Below are 17329 nucleotides of genomic sequence, written 5' to 3'. Positions count from 1 at the left end.
CCATAAACTCAACACTGGTAACAACTTGACCTCGCCCATAAGCTCGACATCATGCCATAAAGATGACTTCGCCATAACAACACCAACCAACCTCGCCATAACACCATATACAAGACATTCCATAAACTTAGTAATATTGAACCTCACCATAAACATCAAATTGAGCGAGCCATTTGTGCTACATGATCAATTATAGGAGACTCGAAATGGACTACAACCTTATTAAACTTGGAGCCAAACGCGAAACCAAAAGATTAAACCTTGGCTACCCAAACTCATCCATAAGTCATTTATACATGAGTACTAGATAAAAAGGATAAATTTTGGTCGGAATGCATCAGTATAAACAAAGGTTGTTGGATCACTAAGCAGCCATAAACTTGCATATACACATAAACATTGGCTGATCATAAAGTACCACTTATATATAATAATTAAACCTGGACCTCGCCATAGAGCTGCAAACATAAATGAACATGGCCGTCGACCATACTAGCCTCCAAACTAAACCCGAACGTAGCCATAAACCTACAAACATAAATAAACATGACCGCAGACCATACATCCAAAAATAAACTCGGACGTAGCCATGAACATGCACTTAGCCAGTACACCTGGACAACACACGGATTCGGACATAGCCATAAAAACAAGCCCAAAAATGAGCACCTAGATGTTTATACATGGCTCTTGGACATAGCCATAAACAGGCCAAAATTGAGCACATAGACCATAAACGTGGAACATTGCACCAAAAACTCGCCAGAAATACTTTAGTCGACACAAACTGAGGACATTGCACCAAAAATTGGGAACATTGCACGTAGGCATCTGATACAAAACCACCCCAATGTACATAGGCCAATACAAAACCTCACCATAAACCTGGTCATACATAAAATTTTCATGCCATAAAAGATTGTTACAAAACTTAGCCATGACCATAGACTTGGTTCCCTTTACAGCAAAATGCAATGCATAAAACCAACCATCATCTCATTCCAACCCCATAACACCAATAACAAATCGCCATAGACACAACCAGACTATACAATACTACCATAAACTCAACAAAAAATAGTAATTGGACCTTGCCATAACACCAGTAATCAAGGAGTCACCATAGACACAACTGGACCTTGCCATAAAATCAATAGAAAATAATAATCAAAGCTCGCCATAAACATCTCAAAAATCATGACCATAAAAATTGAGCGATCCATTTGTGTTACATGATCAGCTATAGGAGACTCAAAATGTATTGCAACCATAAGCCATACATACATACAAACTTGCACAAAGGTTGCTAGATCAATGATGCAAACAAAACCACTAAAGTTGGAGTTGTCATCGAGGAATTTAGATGGACTAGATGCATGTCTAGAAATGGATGAGGAATTTGGGGTTCAAGCTCAAGCATAAAACTCTAATGGAAATAACCCTCCTGCAAAAAACACTCCTATGCAAACAATCCTGTGACGGACCAAATATACAACCCGCTTAAAACATAAACATTGGCCGCTCTCCACATACATCTAACTAAACCTAGATGTGGAAATAAACCTGCAAACATAAACAAACATGGCCACTGGCCCCACATCTAACTAAACCTGGACGTAGCCATAAACCTGCAAACATAAATAAACCCTGACATAGACATAGACCTGCGTGTATACATAAACATGGTCACTTCCCACATACATCTAACTAAACCCAACATAGTCCTGACCCTACACATAGCCATAAACATAGAAAAAACATGGATCTCAAATGTAGCTATAAACAAGCCCACATAAACATAATCACTAGCCAATGATTTACTTTCTTTTGAACACTGCACCAGAGACGTCAACATCGACTTGAGGACATAGACCATAATTGTGGAACATAACATTGCACCATAAAACTCACCATACATACTTTAGTAAACACAAACTCCGGACATTACATGTAGGCTGATACAAAACCATTGTGTGTAGGCTGACACAAAACCTTGCCCTAAACCCGGTCATACATAAAGTATCATGCATTAAAGGTTGTTACAAAATGGGCCATAGACTTGGCTCCCTTTAGTGCAAAATGCAACGCATAAAACCACCCATAATCTCATCCCCCCCCCCCCCCCCCCCCCCCCCACTACGTCTAAGCACCAACTATGGAGGCTTTGCCTCAATGCCAGCACATCATTGTGTATGAACCATGTATTCTTCACCTGCAGAACATCGACAAACACAAGAGGGTTGAAGGAAATTAGAAAGGAGATGACTATCCAGATGCATATGGTCGAAAGCCAACACTCAACACACACACTAGCATACCCAGCTTTTGCTCTTCTTCTGCAAGCAAGATTGAATTATGTAGCAAATGGCAGCCATGACATAAAACCCACAGTCAATTGCATTTGGTTGAATTGGGCCCTGCACCATCAAACCATTAACATGACTAACATGCCCTAAATTTTCCAAGCATGAGAGAGTGCAAGGAGACATACTTTCAACACTTTTAACTCAAATTTGGTGGCAGGTTCAAGCAATGCATGTTGGACATAATGAGCTTTTCCTCCTTGGGCCATTGCCTCCATAGCATTGCATTCATAACAAGCAAGATAAAAATCCATTGATAGCAATATCAACTTGTTTCATATACCGACCTCCCCAAGATGTGATGAACAAAGTCAACCCATGTATCTGTGCAAAACAGGTACAATATCCATCATGGTTGTGCACTCAAGTGGGTCATAGTAGAGAATGTGGTTCTTTCTCCCATGTAGCCCTGCAATCTTTGCATGTGTGGTAAGATACATAACACAACATGTCTAGTGCTCACTATTGCAAAGAGAGACAACATCAGCATGTTAATGAGAGGCCACGATGTAGCATACCTAGCAGTCCTTTGCCCTCTCCTTACAAAACACTTGTAAATGATTGGAAAAAACATAAGCACGCATTCACCAAAGTCCCTCTCCCCAAAGAAGTTATGTACGACCCGCATGGAATTTCTCTTGCCCATAGTAGCATCCACAACAGAATACCGCATAGAGTCCACATCATCACTTGCACAAGGACATCTAAGCCTAGTGTGTACTCCATCCACTTGTAAAAGTGTGTATGTTAAGCACATTGCTTCTCACCACAATGTCTACCAACTCAATAACAAAAACATGGTGATGATTACATTGCAAATAGATTCATCGTGTGTGTGGATGCTTTATTTGATAAGATGAAGCGTAGAGCCTGATCATCGATGTCCACTTGTAGAGGCCAAAGCGAAGAGAGTTGAGCGACATAGGCACGTGTAAAGAGAATCTACATCCAACATGCCACAATCATGAACATAGTGAGTATCAAACAATTAGAAAACTGTGAGCATAGGGATGGTTGACAAAAGCCACCTGTACAAGGCCGGATTACTACGTGTCAGAGTGGCAGGGATGATTTCATGGCTTATTTTTTCAACTGTCAGCTGGTTATTACCAACATAAAATAGTAGATCTGACAAAGAGTTATCATCGGAGGAGCCTATTTCAATAGAATTTTCTCGTGTCTTTCCTCTTTGAACTAGAAGCTTTTTCTTTGTTGGAGTTGCAAGAAATGTAGGATAGAAAGGAATGCACATTTATTAGAACACATCAATATGCTGGAGTTTTTCACCATTCTCAACACCTAAACAAAATTACTCATGCACAACAAAGAAAAAGCTACAAATCCTAGACACATACATCCTCGTCGAGCTTAAGATTTCTTAATGTCTCTTCAAGTCCTGGGCCCTCTTCTCTCTTGTCTTCATAATTCTCATTGTCGTCCTCTCCTTCAGGAGCATACTGAAAAGGGTCCTCATTGTCAGTGTCCTCCAAGGCTGTCTCAAGCCAAGGAGGAATATCATGCATCCTCTTCTGTGAATGTCCATAGCATGGTAGTTAGAGAATTAGTAGAAATGAATTAATCAAACATGGTGTGGAAACATAATATAAAAATTGATTACAAAAGAAAATCGAATTAGACAAATTGGAAACTTACATGTGCATTGTAACCTTCATCAATGCACTTTTGAATTTTTGCCAGTCGAAGAGCCTTGGCTACCATGTAGTCTCGCATCTTCCCAGCCAGAAATTCCTCAATCAAAGGGGTCTCTAACATGTGCTTATACTGATTTTCAGAGGTCCTTCCATACCTGGTGAGCTCGTATGTGCATGATTCACTGATACCTCTTCCAATTTTTCCTCAACTTCCTAATCCTTGTTGCCAAACCTTTTTAAAGCTGCTTTATGCCAAGATTTCACTTCCAGATTGGGCATGAGGTTTGCTCTTCTCTTAGCTTCTTTGTGGAGGGGGTGACCTCCATGGCGCTTTGCAATCTCTACAGTGATTCCATGGAAAGTCTTGAGGTGAGACATCATCCGTAGCCTTTTGAAGATGAAGGCCGATCGCTTTGGGCAATCCGCACTTGCGCGACATTGGTGTGCTAGCCGTCCATCAACAAGCTCAATCTCTAGATAGACTTTTAGATCTTGGATGCCAACTGCCTCTTCTTGTTTTGCAAGATCCTCAAACACCTCATGTGCTTCTCCTTTTGCTGCATCCTCTGCCACTTGCTTGGCCTCAACTCCATATTCTCTTGAGCCCACCAACTTCTTCCACGGACGGATGTTTAGGCTTTAGGGTGTGCCCATCTCAGGCAAGGTGTACTCTCGTGGACTTCTTCTTGGTTGAGAAGTATCCCCTTCTACATGAGGATATGTGGGAGGAGTAGTGAAGCTCTCCTCATGACACAAGGGTCCCTCTTCTTGCTCTTTGGCTATGTCCACATTCTCAAACTTCTTCGCATGTTGGACCTCCTCCCACTCTTTGCCTTTGGTGAAACATTGGCCTTTCCTACTTCCCATTCACATGTGCTTGCTTGTGTGATGCGAGAGCAACCACCCTCTTTCGATGTTCTCTTCCCCTTTTTAGCAGGTGAGCTAGCCATACCCTAGGTACTATATGTAAAAAAATGACACAACCTCAAGCCAAATTCACTCGTCAAATGTGGGAAAACATGAGCATGACAATAATAAGAAATTCAAAGTTGCAACCCATGAACTTCTGATTGACCAATTCATCCAAAATAGCTCCCTTGAATACTTTAGCTTTTAGAAAATGCAGGGAATAACCTCAACATATTGTGACAAAGATTGCTAAAATAATGTAGGGGCACACTCATCTCAGGTGTGTGGACTGACGCTCACTGCTTTTCCCTCTATTTTCCTCTCTCTCTCTCTCTCTCTCTCTCTCTCTCTCTCACACACACACACACACACACACACAACCACACAAAGGACTCCCTTTCCCTAACTAAGGATTCACTCAATTCAATTGCAAGGCAAACCTTTTCCCCATTATGGGTTTTTAAGAATGGCATGGACAAGCTCGTGCAAAACCCCATGGTCGAGCCCATCCATGTTGGTAGAAAACATGCATGGAACCACACACAAAAGCTTGCATGCATCCAAACCTTCAGCAAAAAAAGGGATTGTGTTCACCTTCGATGCCGCCTGCTTGTCAACTTGGGCCTCAAACGATGTCGAGATTGAGCGATGAAGGGATACCAGTTTGCTGCATATAAGTCGCACAAGCTTCAGTAAGGCCCTTCTCCCCCCAAACCCCCATATCCCCTCCACTTGCAGGCTCGCCAAGCAACCAACCAATAGCTGCCATGCGTCCCCTCGTCCAAGTTTTGAATTTGGCCAACGTGCCCAGACCCCCTACTGTCCAGGTTTAGTTTTTAATGTTATGCATGGTCCATATGCCCTCGATAAGCCTGCATCCAGCTCCCTACCCTTGATCCCCTTACACACACACACACACACACACACCCCTCCTTAAATGCCATGTGTTATATAGTCTTGAGGCATAACCACCCTCACAAACATCATTTCAAGAGACTGTCTTGAGGTTTTATGTGGGAGGTACCTACAAGTCACTAGGTTGTACTTCGACGAGAAAAATCAATTTCACAAACATACAAACTTCCCTTTACGATAGGTTCAAAGAGAACATTTTCCAAAATAATCAATTGTTTTTTCAATTTAACTCTATTTTCGTAAAATTTTCAAGCAGGTTTTCTCCTTCTCCCCCTCCCATTGGCTGTTTTGATTTTTCAGATGGCTCAAGGCTAAGTCACTTTTTCCCAAACAATGGACTTATCTTTAATGGGACTTGCTTACTTTTCTCTTTGCTCCAGAAAAATCGCTCGGGGTTTAGTAAAACTCTTGCATTAATGGGTGTCAAAAGTGTGATGTACAAATCTCCTCCTGGTAAATATGAGATTAAATGTGTGTCTGGGCCTGCTCAACCCAACCCAACCCAACCCAACCCAGGGAAAGGTCCACTTGGTGGAAGATAGGCCAACAAGTGAACCTATCCCCGTTCCATTGTTCTAACAAACATTATATTTGAGTCCAAGGAATTTGTTTTCACGTAGGAATTTCAAGATAAGCTTTACCAACATCTTTCTCTAAAACCCATTTTTTTCCAAACAAACTTATCAGTTTATGTATATCCAATCAATTGATGATAGGCATTAGTTGAAATAGCATACCCTCTGTGGCCATTTTCAAAGGTGTGCTACTTTGGGTTTGAATAAAGGTTAGTTTATCACATGGTAGTTTTTCCTTTTTCTAAGCTAGCAATGATTGGTATTCACCAATAAAGGGTCTATCGAGTAGTATTTTCATGCTAAAATGACTATTTTTTGGATATTTTTTTTTCATGTGTAATATATCAAGTCGATAAATAGAAAAGGGGTCCTCGAAGGAGACAATGGGTTGCAACCTACACAACAAACATATGTCAACAAATTTATTCTTACTGAAAGCACATCTAACTCTCTTAATCGAGATAATTTGCATATATAATCAAATTCAAACCATCTTCCATACAAGTTGCATTAAAAGTGAACAAGTGTATCCCATAGGGATACAGTAGTTGCATATATAATCAAAATCAACCATCCTAGATACATGTTTCACCAAAGGGGTGAACAAGTGTATCCCATAGGGATACCATTTATTTGTTGAAAAATCATGTCTCCCAATTTCACAAAGTAGTTTTTAAGAACGAAGTTGTTCAAAGTCATAAAATATTCAAAAGACACTACTACCTATTGGGTCTCTGCCACAAAAATTCATTAATTCATCGATGAGATTCCAAGGAATCTTTGAATTTGAAAGCAAAATAAAGATGGCTATCGCCATCATGCTCCTTCCCCCAGCTTGCCATCGCCAGTGCACAGGTTCTCCGTCACTCTACAGACTGTCTACCTCTCTTTGTGTCTCTATATCCAAGGATCCAATTCCAGTAGGAAGCTCTCCAAAAGCAGCTCTCTCTCTCTCTCTCTCTCTCTCTCTCTCTCTCTCTCTCTCTCTCTCTCTCTCTGCCTCGCCTTGAGACACACCACATCTTTCTCTTGCAGGGCAACGCAGCATTGAGCTGCGATCTACAGCAAGAGAGAAACGGAGACTACAACTAAAAAGGAAGATTAAGAGAGCGTCATAGAGAAGACCTCTCTCTCTCTCTCTCTCTCTATATATATATATATATATATATATATATATATGTGTGTGTGTGTGTGTGTGTGTGTGTGTGTGTGTGTGTGTGTGTGTGTGCCTTCACGAAGTTCACACCTTCTCTTGCAAGCAGCTCAGCACGACTCGATCGAACACAGATGCATCCATCATTGTTCTTTTCGTTCGCTTCCATCGTGCTGGTTACGGGAGCAGTCATTGAAGGAAGTGATACTGCTATGGCAGATTTTTGTACATTGCTACTCCGCGCATCTCAAGCCTGCAAGCTAGGCCTGGTCCAGGATGCTCTCTCTCTCTCTCTCCCTCCCTCTCTCTCTCTCTCTCTCTCTCTCTCTCTCTCTCTCTCACACACACACACACACACACACATGGTGTCACACACACGATTCAATTCACATCAAAAAAATCTCTCCTTCTTTTTCTCTCTCTGCCTTCACCCTCCCACCTGTCATCTCTCTCTCTCTCTTTTCCTTCCTTCCTTCTTTTCATGTCAAAAAGGGTATCTTAGAAGATACTTTCTAATTCAACCCTTATGCAAAATTGGCAGGACCTACTACCTCTGTTTGCTTCTTCACTAAAGTCACCCTATTTTGGGATGATTTAAAGTCTAAAAAGATGGCTTGTTTGATGGACCATTAAGTATTTTCTATGGAGCCCATTAAGCTATGTGGGCCAATGTGCGGAATATCTTCATAGCATGCTTTGATATCATACTTATGGATATCAAAGATGGAATATGGTTGATTAACTAAAAATTAACATTGATGTTCAATCATTCAATACACATTAGGTTTCACATGGTTGAATTTAACTATTTTTATGTGAAAACCTTCAACAATCTCATGAAATTCTTTACAAAGAGCTTTAAGAATTTTCATGATTTCGGAATTATCCTAGAAAAATTGCAATTATGGGCATTGGTTATCCAATGAAATTCATTTTTGTGTGACTAAGGCAAGCTTTTGAGCTTAGGTAGATTCATGCTTTTGTGCATAAATTCCAATCTTAGATCAATGATATGTTATTCAGTACGTTGTTCAAACCAAAAATCTAGTGATAGGGTTCTCACGAATAATATGGGTGTCTATGCAGACTTATCAAGACCACAAATGCATAGTTATAACCAATCTCATTAGGAAGGTTATCATTCTTGAACTAAGGTTTTTGGTTGACTCTATTTTTAGGAAATAGTCTCCTCCATATTTTGCATGTGGTTCTCATGTACATTAACACATAAAATATGAAAAGTATTCTCCCATGCTTTCTTGTATTAAAAAGTAACTAGTTTTGGGAACCATAGGAATATGGTTAAGACCTTTTTGCACCATCTCCCAAAGAAGTCGATGTCTACACATCTTGGGAGTGGGAGTAAAGACACGGACACCAAAATGTTTATAATCAATTATTAAAGAAGGGTGAAAACCGTTTTGATTCCATACATATGCATTTAATGTTTGTAGAAAAGTGTATTGCAAACATGTCATGTAGTCTGTAGAGTGTATAGTTCAGATCTTTTCCATATTTTAAATCACCCTGTGCATGTGGAGGTTAACTGCAATGAAATCTAACTGCACTCACTATGTCGCATACCTTTGATAGTGGTGCATGAGTGGGGAAGGGCTTTGGTCAGTAGGCTCGACACCTCTATAGAGATGCCAAGTATGGTGGATACTTTGCTTTTGACTATAGGATCTACAATGCAGGTGAGAGATGGTTGTCTTGGGAGGGGGACACCTACTGCTCTTTCTCGGTATCCATGGTAACATTGTCACCTTACCTATTTCTTGCCTCGAGGTTTGGTGGCCATCCCCCCTTCATTTGGAAGGGATCCTTGCTTGTCGCCAAGTGTCCTTTGCTTCTACAGCTAGATGGTAGGCTTTATTTGGACTAATGAAGTCAAGATTTTGGGAGGTTGGGGGGCATGTGTCTCTTTGGTGGCATGAGAACAATTAATCTTTTCACAATGTTGAAATGTGTTAGCATTCATAAATCTATTACATTGTGTTTATTACATTCATAAATCTATTACAATAGAGTAATCAAATAAAACATTTCTTCTCTTGGGTTGTTTTTGCAAAGCATACAAACCGTTTCTATAAGCAACCAAATGGCATACCTCATCAAAATCTTTATGGAATTCCAACACCTTTGTAGTATCTCCAAAGTCCTCAGATTCTTGAAATTTCTTGGGATGCTTGCTAGAAGCCAAATACCATGTACTTGGCATGTTGGTGATCCTTTTACCTTCTCTTTACCTTTAGTTGGTTTAGTTGGTTTGAAAATGTTTTCAATGGTGTTGGCTATAGGTAAATTATGTAATTTAGGATTTAAGGGTGACTTAGGTGTAAGACAAGGCCTTTGAAAATCTCAATCATATGCTCATGAGAGGCACACTAAATATAAGGAATCTCAATGGCATACAATTGGGATGAAGTGAAAAATTTAAAAATCTTGGTGAGTTTTGAAAAACAAAACTAAGAACATGGTCAAACCAAACGATAAAGGAATTGCAAAAAGAGTGAGAGTCCTATTTCTTACACTAGCATTTAAGAAAGGGTTTATAAGTGTTCCAACGATTTTTCTAACATTGCATCAAGTCCTTGGCTTGCTTTGTCAAAGAGAGCCCTTCTGTTTGAGCAAACAATGCAAAGAGCACTTGTTTGGGTCAATGTGGGGTAGTTTAATAACAACCAAATAAAAAACAAATAATCAAAGCCAAAAAAAATGTCTACATCTCCTTCTTGAAAAAATGTTTATTGCCGTGGATTTATTGAGACATTTCTTTCAATCATGATATCTTTCAATGGTGCTTGAATGCATTGGAATAGGCCTATGTAACTTAAGATAGCTCTCTTATTGTGACATTGACCACATATGAGACATTGGTATATTTGGCTTATCTAGAGCGTCCTGAGAGTATTGCTCCCTTTGAGAAGCAGCGAAAGAGTCCAAAACATTATCTGAGAAATGGGTCTCCAAGAGTGCCTAGATACACCAATGGGTGGTTGGTATATCCGAGGTTTGAGTGGGGGTAAGAAGAGATGTCTTAGCATTGCCATTGAAACGCTCAAGCATTGGCAATTACTCTTCCTTGATGAGCGCACAAGTGGCCTTGACAGGTAAGCACATATATTGCTCTTGCTGCTCATATCATACAAAAATTCTAATGTATTTTAAGCCATTGCATTAGAAGGGAGCTAAGTATAATGGGGAGAGGTATTTCAGCCCCCCCTTCTTGCCAATTGTTGAGTCCTCTTTCATTTGGCCAACCCCAGGCTAGTGTAGCCTGCAGCCCACGATGCTCAGCACGCTTAGAGAGGGAGAAATAGGCTCTGCAAAGAGAGAGAGAGAAATAGGCTCTACAATTTGAGACTTTTAAGTTGGCACGCTCCCTCTCCTGAGTCCACACCCACAGACCAACTCTCTCTCTCCCCCTCCATTCTCTCACATGTGCACACACTCGTTGGAGTTGACGCCACCCTTTCCCACACTCCATGTTAGTACTTGGCCCCTCTCTTGGACCTGCATCGATCGCATTAGACTTGCCTCATAGTGCACCCTTCAACTGGTTTGCTACACTTTGCATTTCCCTCATGCGAGAGATTTTGGTCAAGCTTAGCTTCCAAGCTTAATAGAATATATTGAGTTTTGAATGGTGATGTACAACTTATCTTCAAAGGGCATCTTCTTGACCTAGAAAGATTTAAGCATCAAAGTCCCTGGATAGCGTCGCCACTTGCTTCAGAATGTGAGCGGCTATGCGGAGCCTGACTCCCTGATGGCTATCATGGGGCCTTCTAGATGTGGCAAAACTACTCTTCTCGCAGGTATTTGTGAGGGCTCTCTCTTCTTGGTGTATTGCACATTTGTGTGGTGGATGACAGCGTGGCTAGCCATTTGTACGCATAAAAGATTGATAATCCATGCCGCAATTATGGTGAATGAAAGGTTCAGTAGAATAGGCTGCATATGTAAGAGAGAATTGAGATGATTGAAGGTGTCAAAATTAGCTTTGTGTGACTATGATAAAATGGGCATATGCATGGTATGGCTAGTTTTGTCTTTGATACCCACAATAAGGGTAAGTATTGTGATGTGACATGCAGGCTGCCTTGGCACCGCAATGGTCTCCTCTGGCGAGATTCTTACCAATGGCTGATGACAACAATTATCATATGGCAACTCTGTAAGTGGTCAAACACTATATGAGAAATGGGTCTGCAAGAGTGCGCATATACACTAGAGGGTGGTTGGTATATCCGAGGGCTGAGTGGGGGGTAGAACAGATGTCTCAGCATCGCCATTGAAACCCTCAAGGAGCAGCAATTACTCTTCCTTGATGAGCCCACAAGTGGCCTTCACAGGTAAGCACACATATTGCTCCTACTACCTATATCATAAGTGTAAGTATTGTGATGTGACATGCAGGCCGCCTTGGCACCGCAATGGTAGACTGTGGCAAGATTCTTGCCAATGGCCGATGAGAATGATTATCATATGGTAACTTTGTAAGTGGGCATCTCCTTCTTTTAAAAAATCTTGATTGCCTTCAATTTATTGAGACGTTGCTTTCAATCATGATACCTTTCAATGGTGCTTGAATCATTGGAATAGGCCTAGGTAACTCAGGACGACTCTATTATGTGGCATTGCCCACACATGAGAAATTGGTATATTCGGCACATCTAAAGCTTCGTGAGATCATTAATCCCTTTGAGAAGCAACGAAGAGTCCTAAACACTATACGAGAAATGGGTCTGCAAGAGTGCGCAGATACACCAGTGGGTGGTTGGTATATCTAAGGGCTGAGTGGGGGGCACAAGAGACGTCTCAACATTGCCATTGAAACCCTCAAGCAACAACAATTACGCTTCCTTGATAAGAGAGCCCACAAGAGGCCTCGATAGGTATATATTGCTCCTGCTGCCCATATCATAAGTCTAAGTATTGTGATGTGACATGCAAGCCGCCTTGGCATCGCAATGATTGACTCTGGCAAGATTCTTGCCAATGGACAATGAGAACATTTATCATATGGAAACTCTATAAGTGGGCATCTCCTTCTTGAAACAATCTTGATTGCCTTGGATTTATTGAGACATTGCTTTCAATCATGATATTTTTCAATGGTGCTTGAATGCATTGGAATAGGACTATGTAACTCAGGAAAACTCTCTTATCACAACATTGACCACATATGATACATTGGTATATTTGGCCATCTTTAGCTTCCTCAGAGCATGACTCCTTTTGAGAAACAACGAAGAGTCCAAAACACTATCCAAGAAATGGGTTTGCAAGAGTGCACAAATACACCAGTGGGTGGTTGGTATATTTGAGTGTTGAGTGGGGGGCACAAGAGACGTCTCAGCATCGCCATTGAAACCCCCAAGCAGCGGTAATTACTCTTTGTTGATGAGCCCACGAGTGGCCTTGACAGGTAAGCTTATATATTGCTCTTATTGCCCATATTATACAGAAATTGTGATGTATTTTAAGCCATTGCATTAGCAAGGAGAAAAGTATAACGGGGAGAGGGATTCCGGCCCCTGCTCCCTACCACTTGTCGAGTCCTCGTAGCCTATAGCCTAGGACACTTAGCGTGCTTAGAGAGAGGGAGAATTAGGCTCTGCAAAGAGAGAGAGAGAGAGAGAGAGAGAGAGAGAGAGAGAGAGAGAGAGAGAGAGAGAGAGAGAGAGAGAGAGAGAGAGAGAGATAGATAGATAGATAGATAGATTTTATTATCGTCCTCGGAGGTCAAATATGACCTATAGGACCAAAGTTACATGTGATGTAGTATGTGTATGGCTGATGAGTGACTCTCGATGCTCCAAAATTGTAGTGATGAGAGTCGCAATGGAGAGCCCACACTTTGGCTGGGAGAGGAAAGTGTGTAGGTCTAAGTTATGGCTGAAAATGTGAGAGAAGCAAGTTCGGATGTGATCAAAAGCTGAGCACTCTAGTAGTGTGTGGTACTCAGACTCTCGAACTTGCAGTGAGCATAATGTGCACAATCGATTTGACTCTTCTCCATTGCCCCAACGCCCTATCTCGCATCGAAGGAAATGAGAGCTAAGCCGAATTGCCGCGATAGTGCGTATCGCGGACAAGGGAATAGGCTCAAGCATGTAAGTGTGAGTACGGTTTCCTCTCTCAGCGAAGAACATGGTTTTGTAGTTGGGGGCAATATAGGTGGTGTAATGTATGAAGCGTGACCCACCGGATTTCTCCCAAGCCGTAATACATTGGCGTTGTAGAAAAGCTTCATTCACTTGAGAGTCAATTGAAGCATCATGTAGCAAGTGTAATGCATCCCATCTCCCAAACCACTTCTTTATGTCTTGCATTCATCCCGTGCTCAAGATCTTGCTTTTATGCGTCTTTTGAACTTTTTTGCTTGCTTCCCATGCAATTGTAGGAAGTCGATGTGAGGGGTTTTGACGCATCTTTATCATGTACTCCACAACCCTTTCCATGCCCATAACCTCAATTGGAAGAGATCCCGACTCAAGAAGTAGGAGCATATATGGTGTTTGTGTCTTAACTTGGAGAAAGTTTGTAAGAAAACGCTTTTGGACATTCTCAAACTCTTTCCAAGTAGACTTTGAGATGCTCCTGCCCCACACTTCAACTCCATAAAGAAGAACCGGTGTCACCAATGCATCAAAAAGATACTTCTTGAGAACCCAACACTTGATGTTTCCCGCATTACACATGTTCTCAAATGCATAATATGCTCTCTTTCCCGGTTCCAAACGACGCATAGCACATTCATGCCACTTGTGATTGGATGGAACCTCAAGGCCAAGGTACTTAAAGCTCTCAACAACTTCAAGTGTCTCGTTGTTGTACACAATGCATGGCTTCTCCTTATGGTTGGTTTTCACAAGCATAACCTTTGTTTTGGATTCATTTACAATCAGTCCACTATGCAAGCAAAAGTTCTCAAGGACAACCATAAGCTTTTGTGCATCTTCTAAAGTGTGTGCTAGAAGCACTACATCATCCGCATACAACAAAAGCATGATTACCGCATTGCAAATAGTGACCTCTTCAATGCCTTCTTCTTGCATAAAGTCAAGTACCATTTGTTCCAATTGATCGATGCATAGACCAAAGAGAGTTGGTGACAATGGACATCCTTGTTTAACCCCAATAGTGCTTACAAAAATTTCTGAAATTTCTCTTCCCATGCGCAATTGACAAATCACCTTCTCATAGATTCGAGAAACCGCAAGCATAAACTCACTTGGCACTTGGAGTTCTTCCATCCTTCTCCACAAATTGTTACGTGGAATCATATCAAAGGCTTTCTTAAAGTCCACAAAACAACAATACAATCGCTTGCCTTTCAACCGACTTTCCTCCATGAGAACACGAAGAGTGACAAGATGATCAATGGTGCTATGGCATCGACGAAAACCCGCTTGTCCCTTTGCACGCTTGTCATTCTCTTCAGCCCAATCACTCAATTTCATCTCCATTATGCACCCAAACAACTTTGCCATAAGAGACCCAATCATTATAGTCCGGTAGTTGCTTACATTCTTTACACCCCCTCCTTTATGCAAAGGCTTAACATAATTAGTACTCCAATCATAAGGCATACCATGTTGAAGTGCAAGGTTGAACATATCACACATCCACTCATGGGTAAAATCTCCCGTCCATTTGATCATCTCCGGCTTGATACCTTGAAGATCTCCCGCTTTGCGAGTGGACAACTTTTCAATCCCACCGCATACATCCTCAATAGTAAAAAAAGACGGCATACATGGGAGTGAACCATAAAATGGCATTTTTTCAGTATTTTCTTGCTCATATAATTGCCTACAATGTGTGTACATATCCACTAGACTCAAGTTACCAAAATTCTCAACCCGCTTGCCTCTCAAGTTTCTCCAAAATCTTCCACATGCATGTGCCTTTTCTTGGACTTGAAATTCTTGTTGCTTTACTTCCCATCTTCTTCTCTTCTTTTGAATCAATGCCTTGTATGTAGGCAAATGACTTTGATAGTTGTCTTTGTCCATAGTTGCATCAAGCTTTATCAAGGACTTTCGAGCATCTTGACATTCTTTATCAAACCACCTTTTGCGTGATCTATCTTTGTTGATACCATGGAGATGCTTTATGGCAAAGCATTCTTCCGCACAAGAACAAATAGCTTTCTTGAAAGCTTCCCATTTAGTTTCCAATGGTGCATCACATTGAAGCTTTGTCATCCATAATTTTTGCTCAACCATTTCAATGTACATTGGTGCCCGTTTGAAATCCATACATAGTGATAACTTCTCTTTCCTTTGGCTGAGATTATCATGCTTAGTTGCTTCTCCACATGAAAGGTCAATAAATAAGGTGCGATGGTCGGATTCCGGGGTCCATTGACCAAAAATAAAACTCTTTATGCGATACATGATGGCTTCAGAGAGTAGCATATAGTCAATCACACTATCCCCATTATGTCTTCTACATGTAAATCCATTGGTTCCACTCCACAAAGATACACCATTGGCAATGAGCATACCCGTGCTATTACACATGTGTAAAAGTAACTTTCCATAGTGATCCGGCTCTTTCTCATCCATTGAAGTACGATCATACAAGTGAACTTCCTCCAACTCCCTTGAAATGTATGGCATATCAAATTGTTGAGTATCATGTTGCAATGTTTTTGTGCGAGCATTCATATCCCCAAATACAATAACATCACCTTCACCTTTGAAATAAGCAATGTCCTCTTCCAAATCAGAAAATGGTTGATCTCTATCCATGCAAGCATAAAAGGGAGAATGATGATGAGGAATGTAGCAACCGGCTACAAAAATGGGTGCTCTTTTTGGTGTCATAATTTTCAGCCATACATAACGTTTGTACTTGTCATCTTTCACAATTGATACAAAATCTTCCAATCCTTTCTTAACCATACATGCTAACCCTCCTTGTCCTCTTCGTTGCTTGAGATTCTTTGACCACATCAATGAATGTACATTGTAATCCTCCAAGCCGTTAATCCTTTGTGTATCATGCTCCCAAGTTTCAACAAGAAGTACAACATCGGCTTTGCTTGTTAGTTCATCAATGCCAACCCCCGCATTCCATGGGTATCCATTACAATTCCAAAATCATATTTTCAATTGTAACTCGGTCTCATAGGTCACGCATCCTATTTGCTTGAGAGACTTGCCTCCTCCTTGGGCACATTTTCTTCATGAGAGATCTCCTTGTTTTTATTATTCTTTTCCTCATATGCCTTGCGACGCATATTTTGTTGCTTAATAGTGCGATCTTCACATACAAAACATTTTGTATCCCTCAAATAGATCCAACTATTATCAAGGATAATCTTTCGCTTGGTCTCATCTGGCATGGTGCATACAATTGGCCGTTCTCCCGAGCGAGGAGCTCCTTGCTTCCCCACTCTATGTGCTCCATAGACCATAACTCCGGACATGCCAAAGTGGGTTTTGAAGAAATCTTCAATAACAATGGCAAGAGAAGGAGGTGTCTCTAACTTCTCTTCAGGAATTCCACGAATAACAATGTTCTTGGAACGTCGCTCCCGTTCCTTCAACTCCTCCACATCCACATTCTCAACATTCTTTGTTTGAACCATAGCTTGCATGAGTGAGGAATTAGAAACCACATTGCTACCACATACATCAGCCCAAGAATTGTTTGTGTATACATTTTTCATGTCGCATACATCCCGGCTCATAGTGTCAAATTTCTCCTCTTTCAATACATGGTCATGCTCTACTTTGCTCA

The 17329-nt window shown here is 41.1% G+C and overlaps 2 protein-coding genes and 1 pseudogene across 2 annotated transcripts; 1 reads left to right on the top strand and 2 right to left on the bottom strand.

The window, feature by feature from the left end:
- Window positions 1–504: 504 nt before the first annotated feature.
- Window positions 505–2716, bottom strand: LOC147440163 (uncharacterized). Its single transcript, XM_086483481.1, has 5 exons — window positions 2688–2716; window positions 2492–2585; window positions 2319–2417; window positions 2183–2206; window positions 505–528 (listed from the first exon to the last, which is right to left on the bottom strand). Exons 1-5 carry the CDS (start codon window positions 2714–2716, stop codon window positions 505–507), a joined length of 270 nt encoding a protein of 89 aa, XP_086339607.1.
- A 1512-nt stretch (window positions 2717–4228) lies between these two features.
- Window positions 4229–4882, bottom strand: LOC147440162 (uncharacterized). Its single transcript, XM_086483684.1, has 2 exons — window positions 4727–4882; window positions 4229–4630 (listed from the first exon to the last, which is right to left on the bottom strand). The coding sequence occupies exons 1-2, from the start codon at window positions 4880–4882 to the stop codon at window positions 4229–4231; spliced, it is 558 nt and encodes a 185-aa protein (XP_086339810.1).
- Window positions 4883–11219: 6337 nt separating this feature from the next.
- On the top strand, window positions 11220–12499 carry LOC147440161 (ABC transporter G family member 15 pseudogene; annotated as a pseudogene).
- The last annotated feature ends 4830 nt before the right edge of the window (window positions 12500–17329 follow it).

This window comes from Adiantum capillus-veneris, chromosome 15 (genome assembly GCF_014529385.1).
Source record: "Adiantum capillus-veneris isolate H3 chromosome 15, ASM1452938v2, whole genome shotgun sequence".
NCBI lineage: Eukaryota > Viridiplantae > Streptophyta > Polypodiopsida > Polypodiales > Pteridaceae > Adiantum > Adiantum capillus-veneris.
The sequence above is the reverse complement of the archived record's forward strand: the minus strand, read 5'-3'. Positions and strand labels throughout refer to the sequence as shown.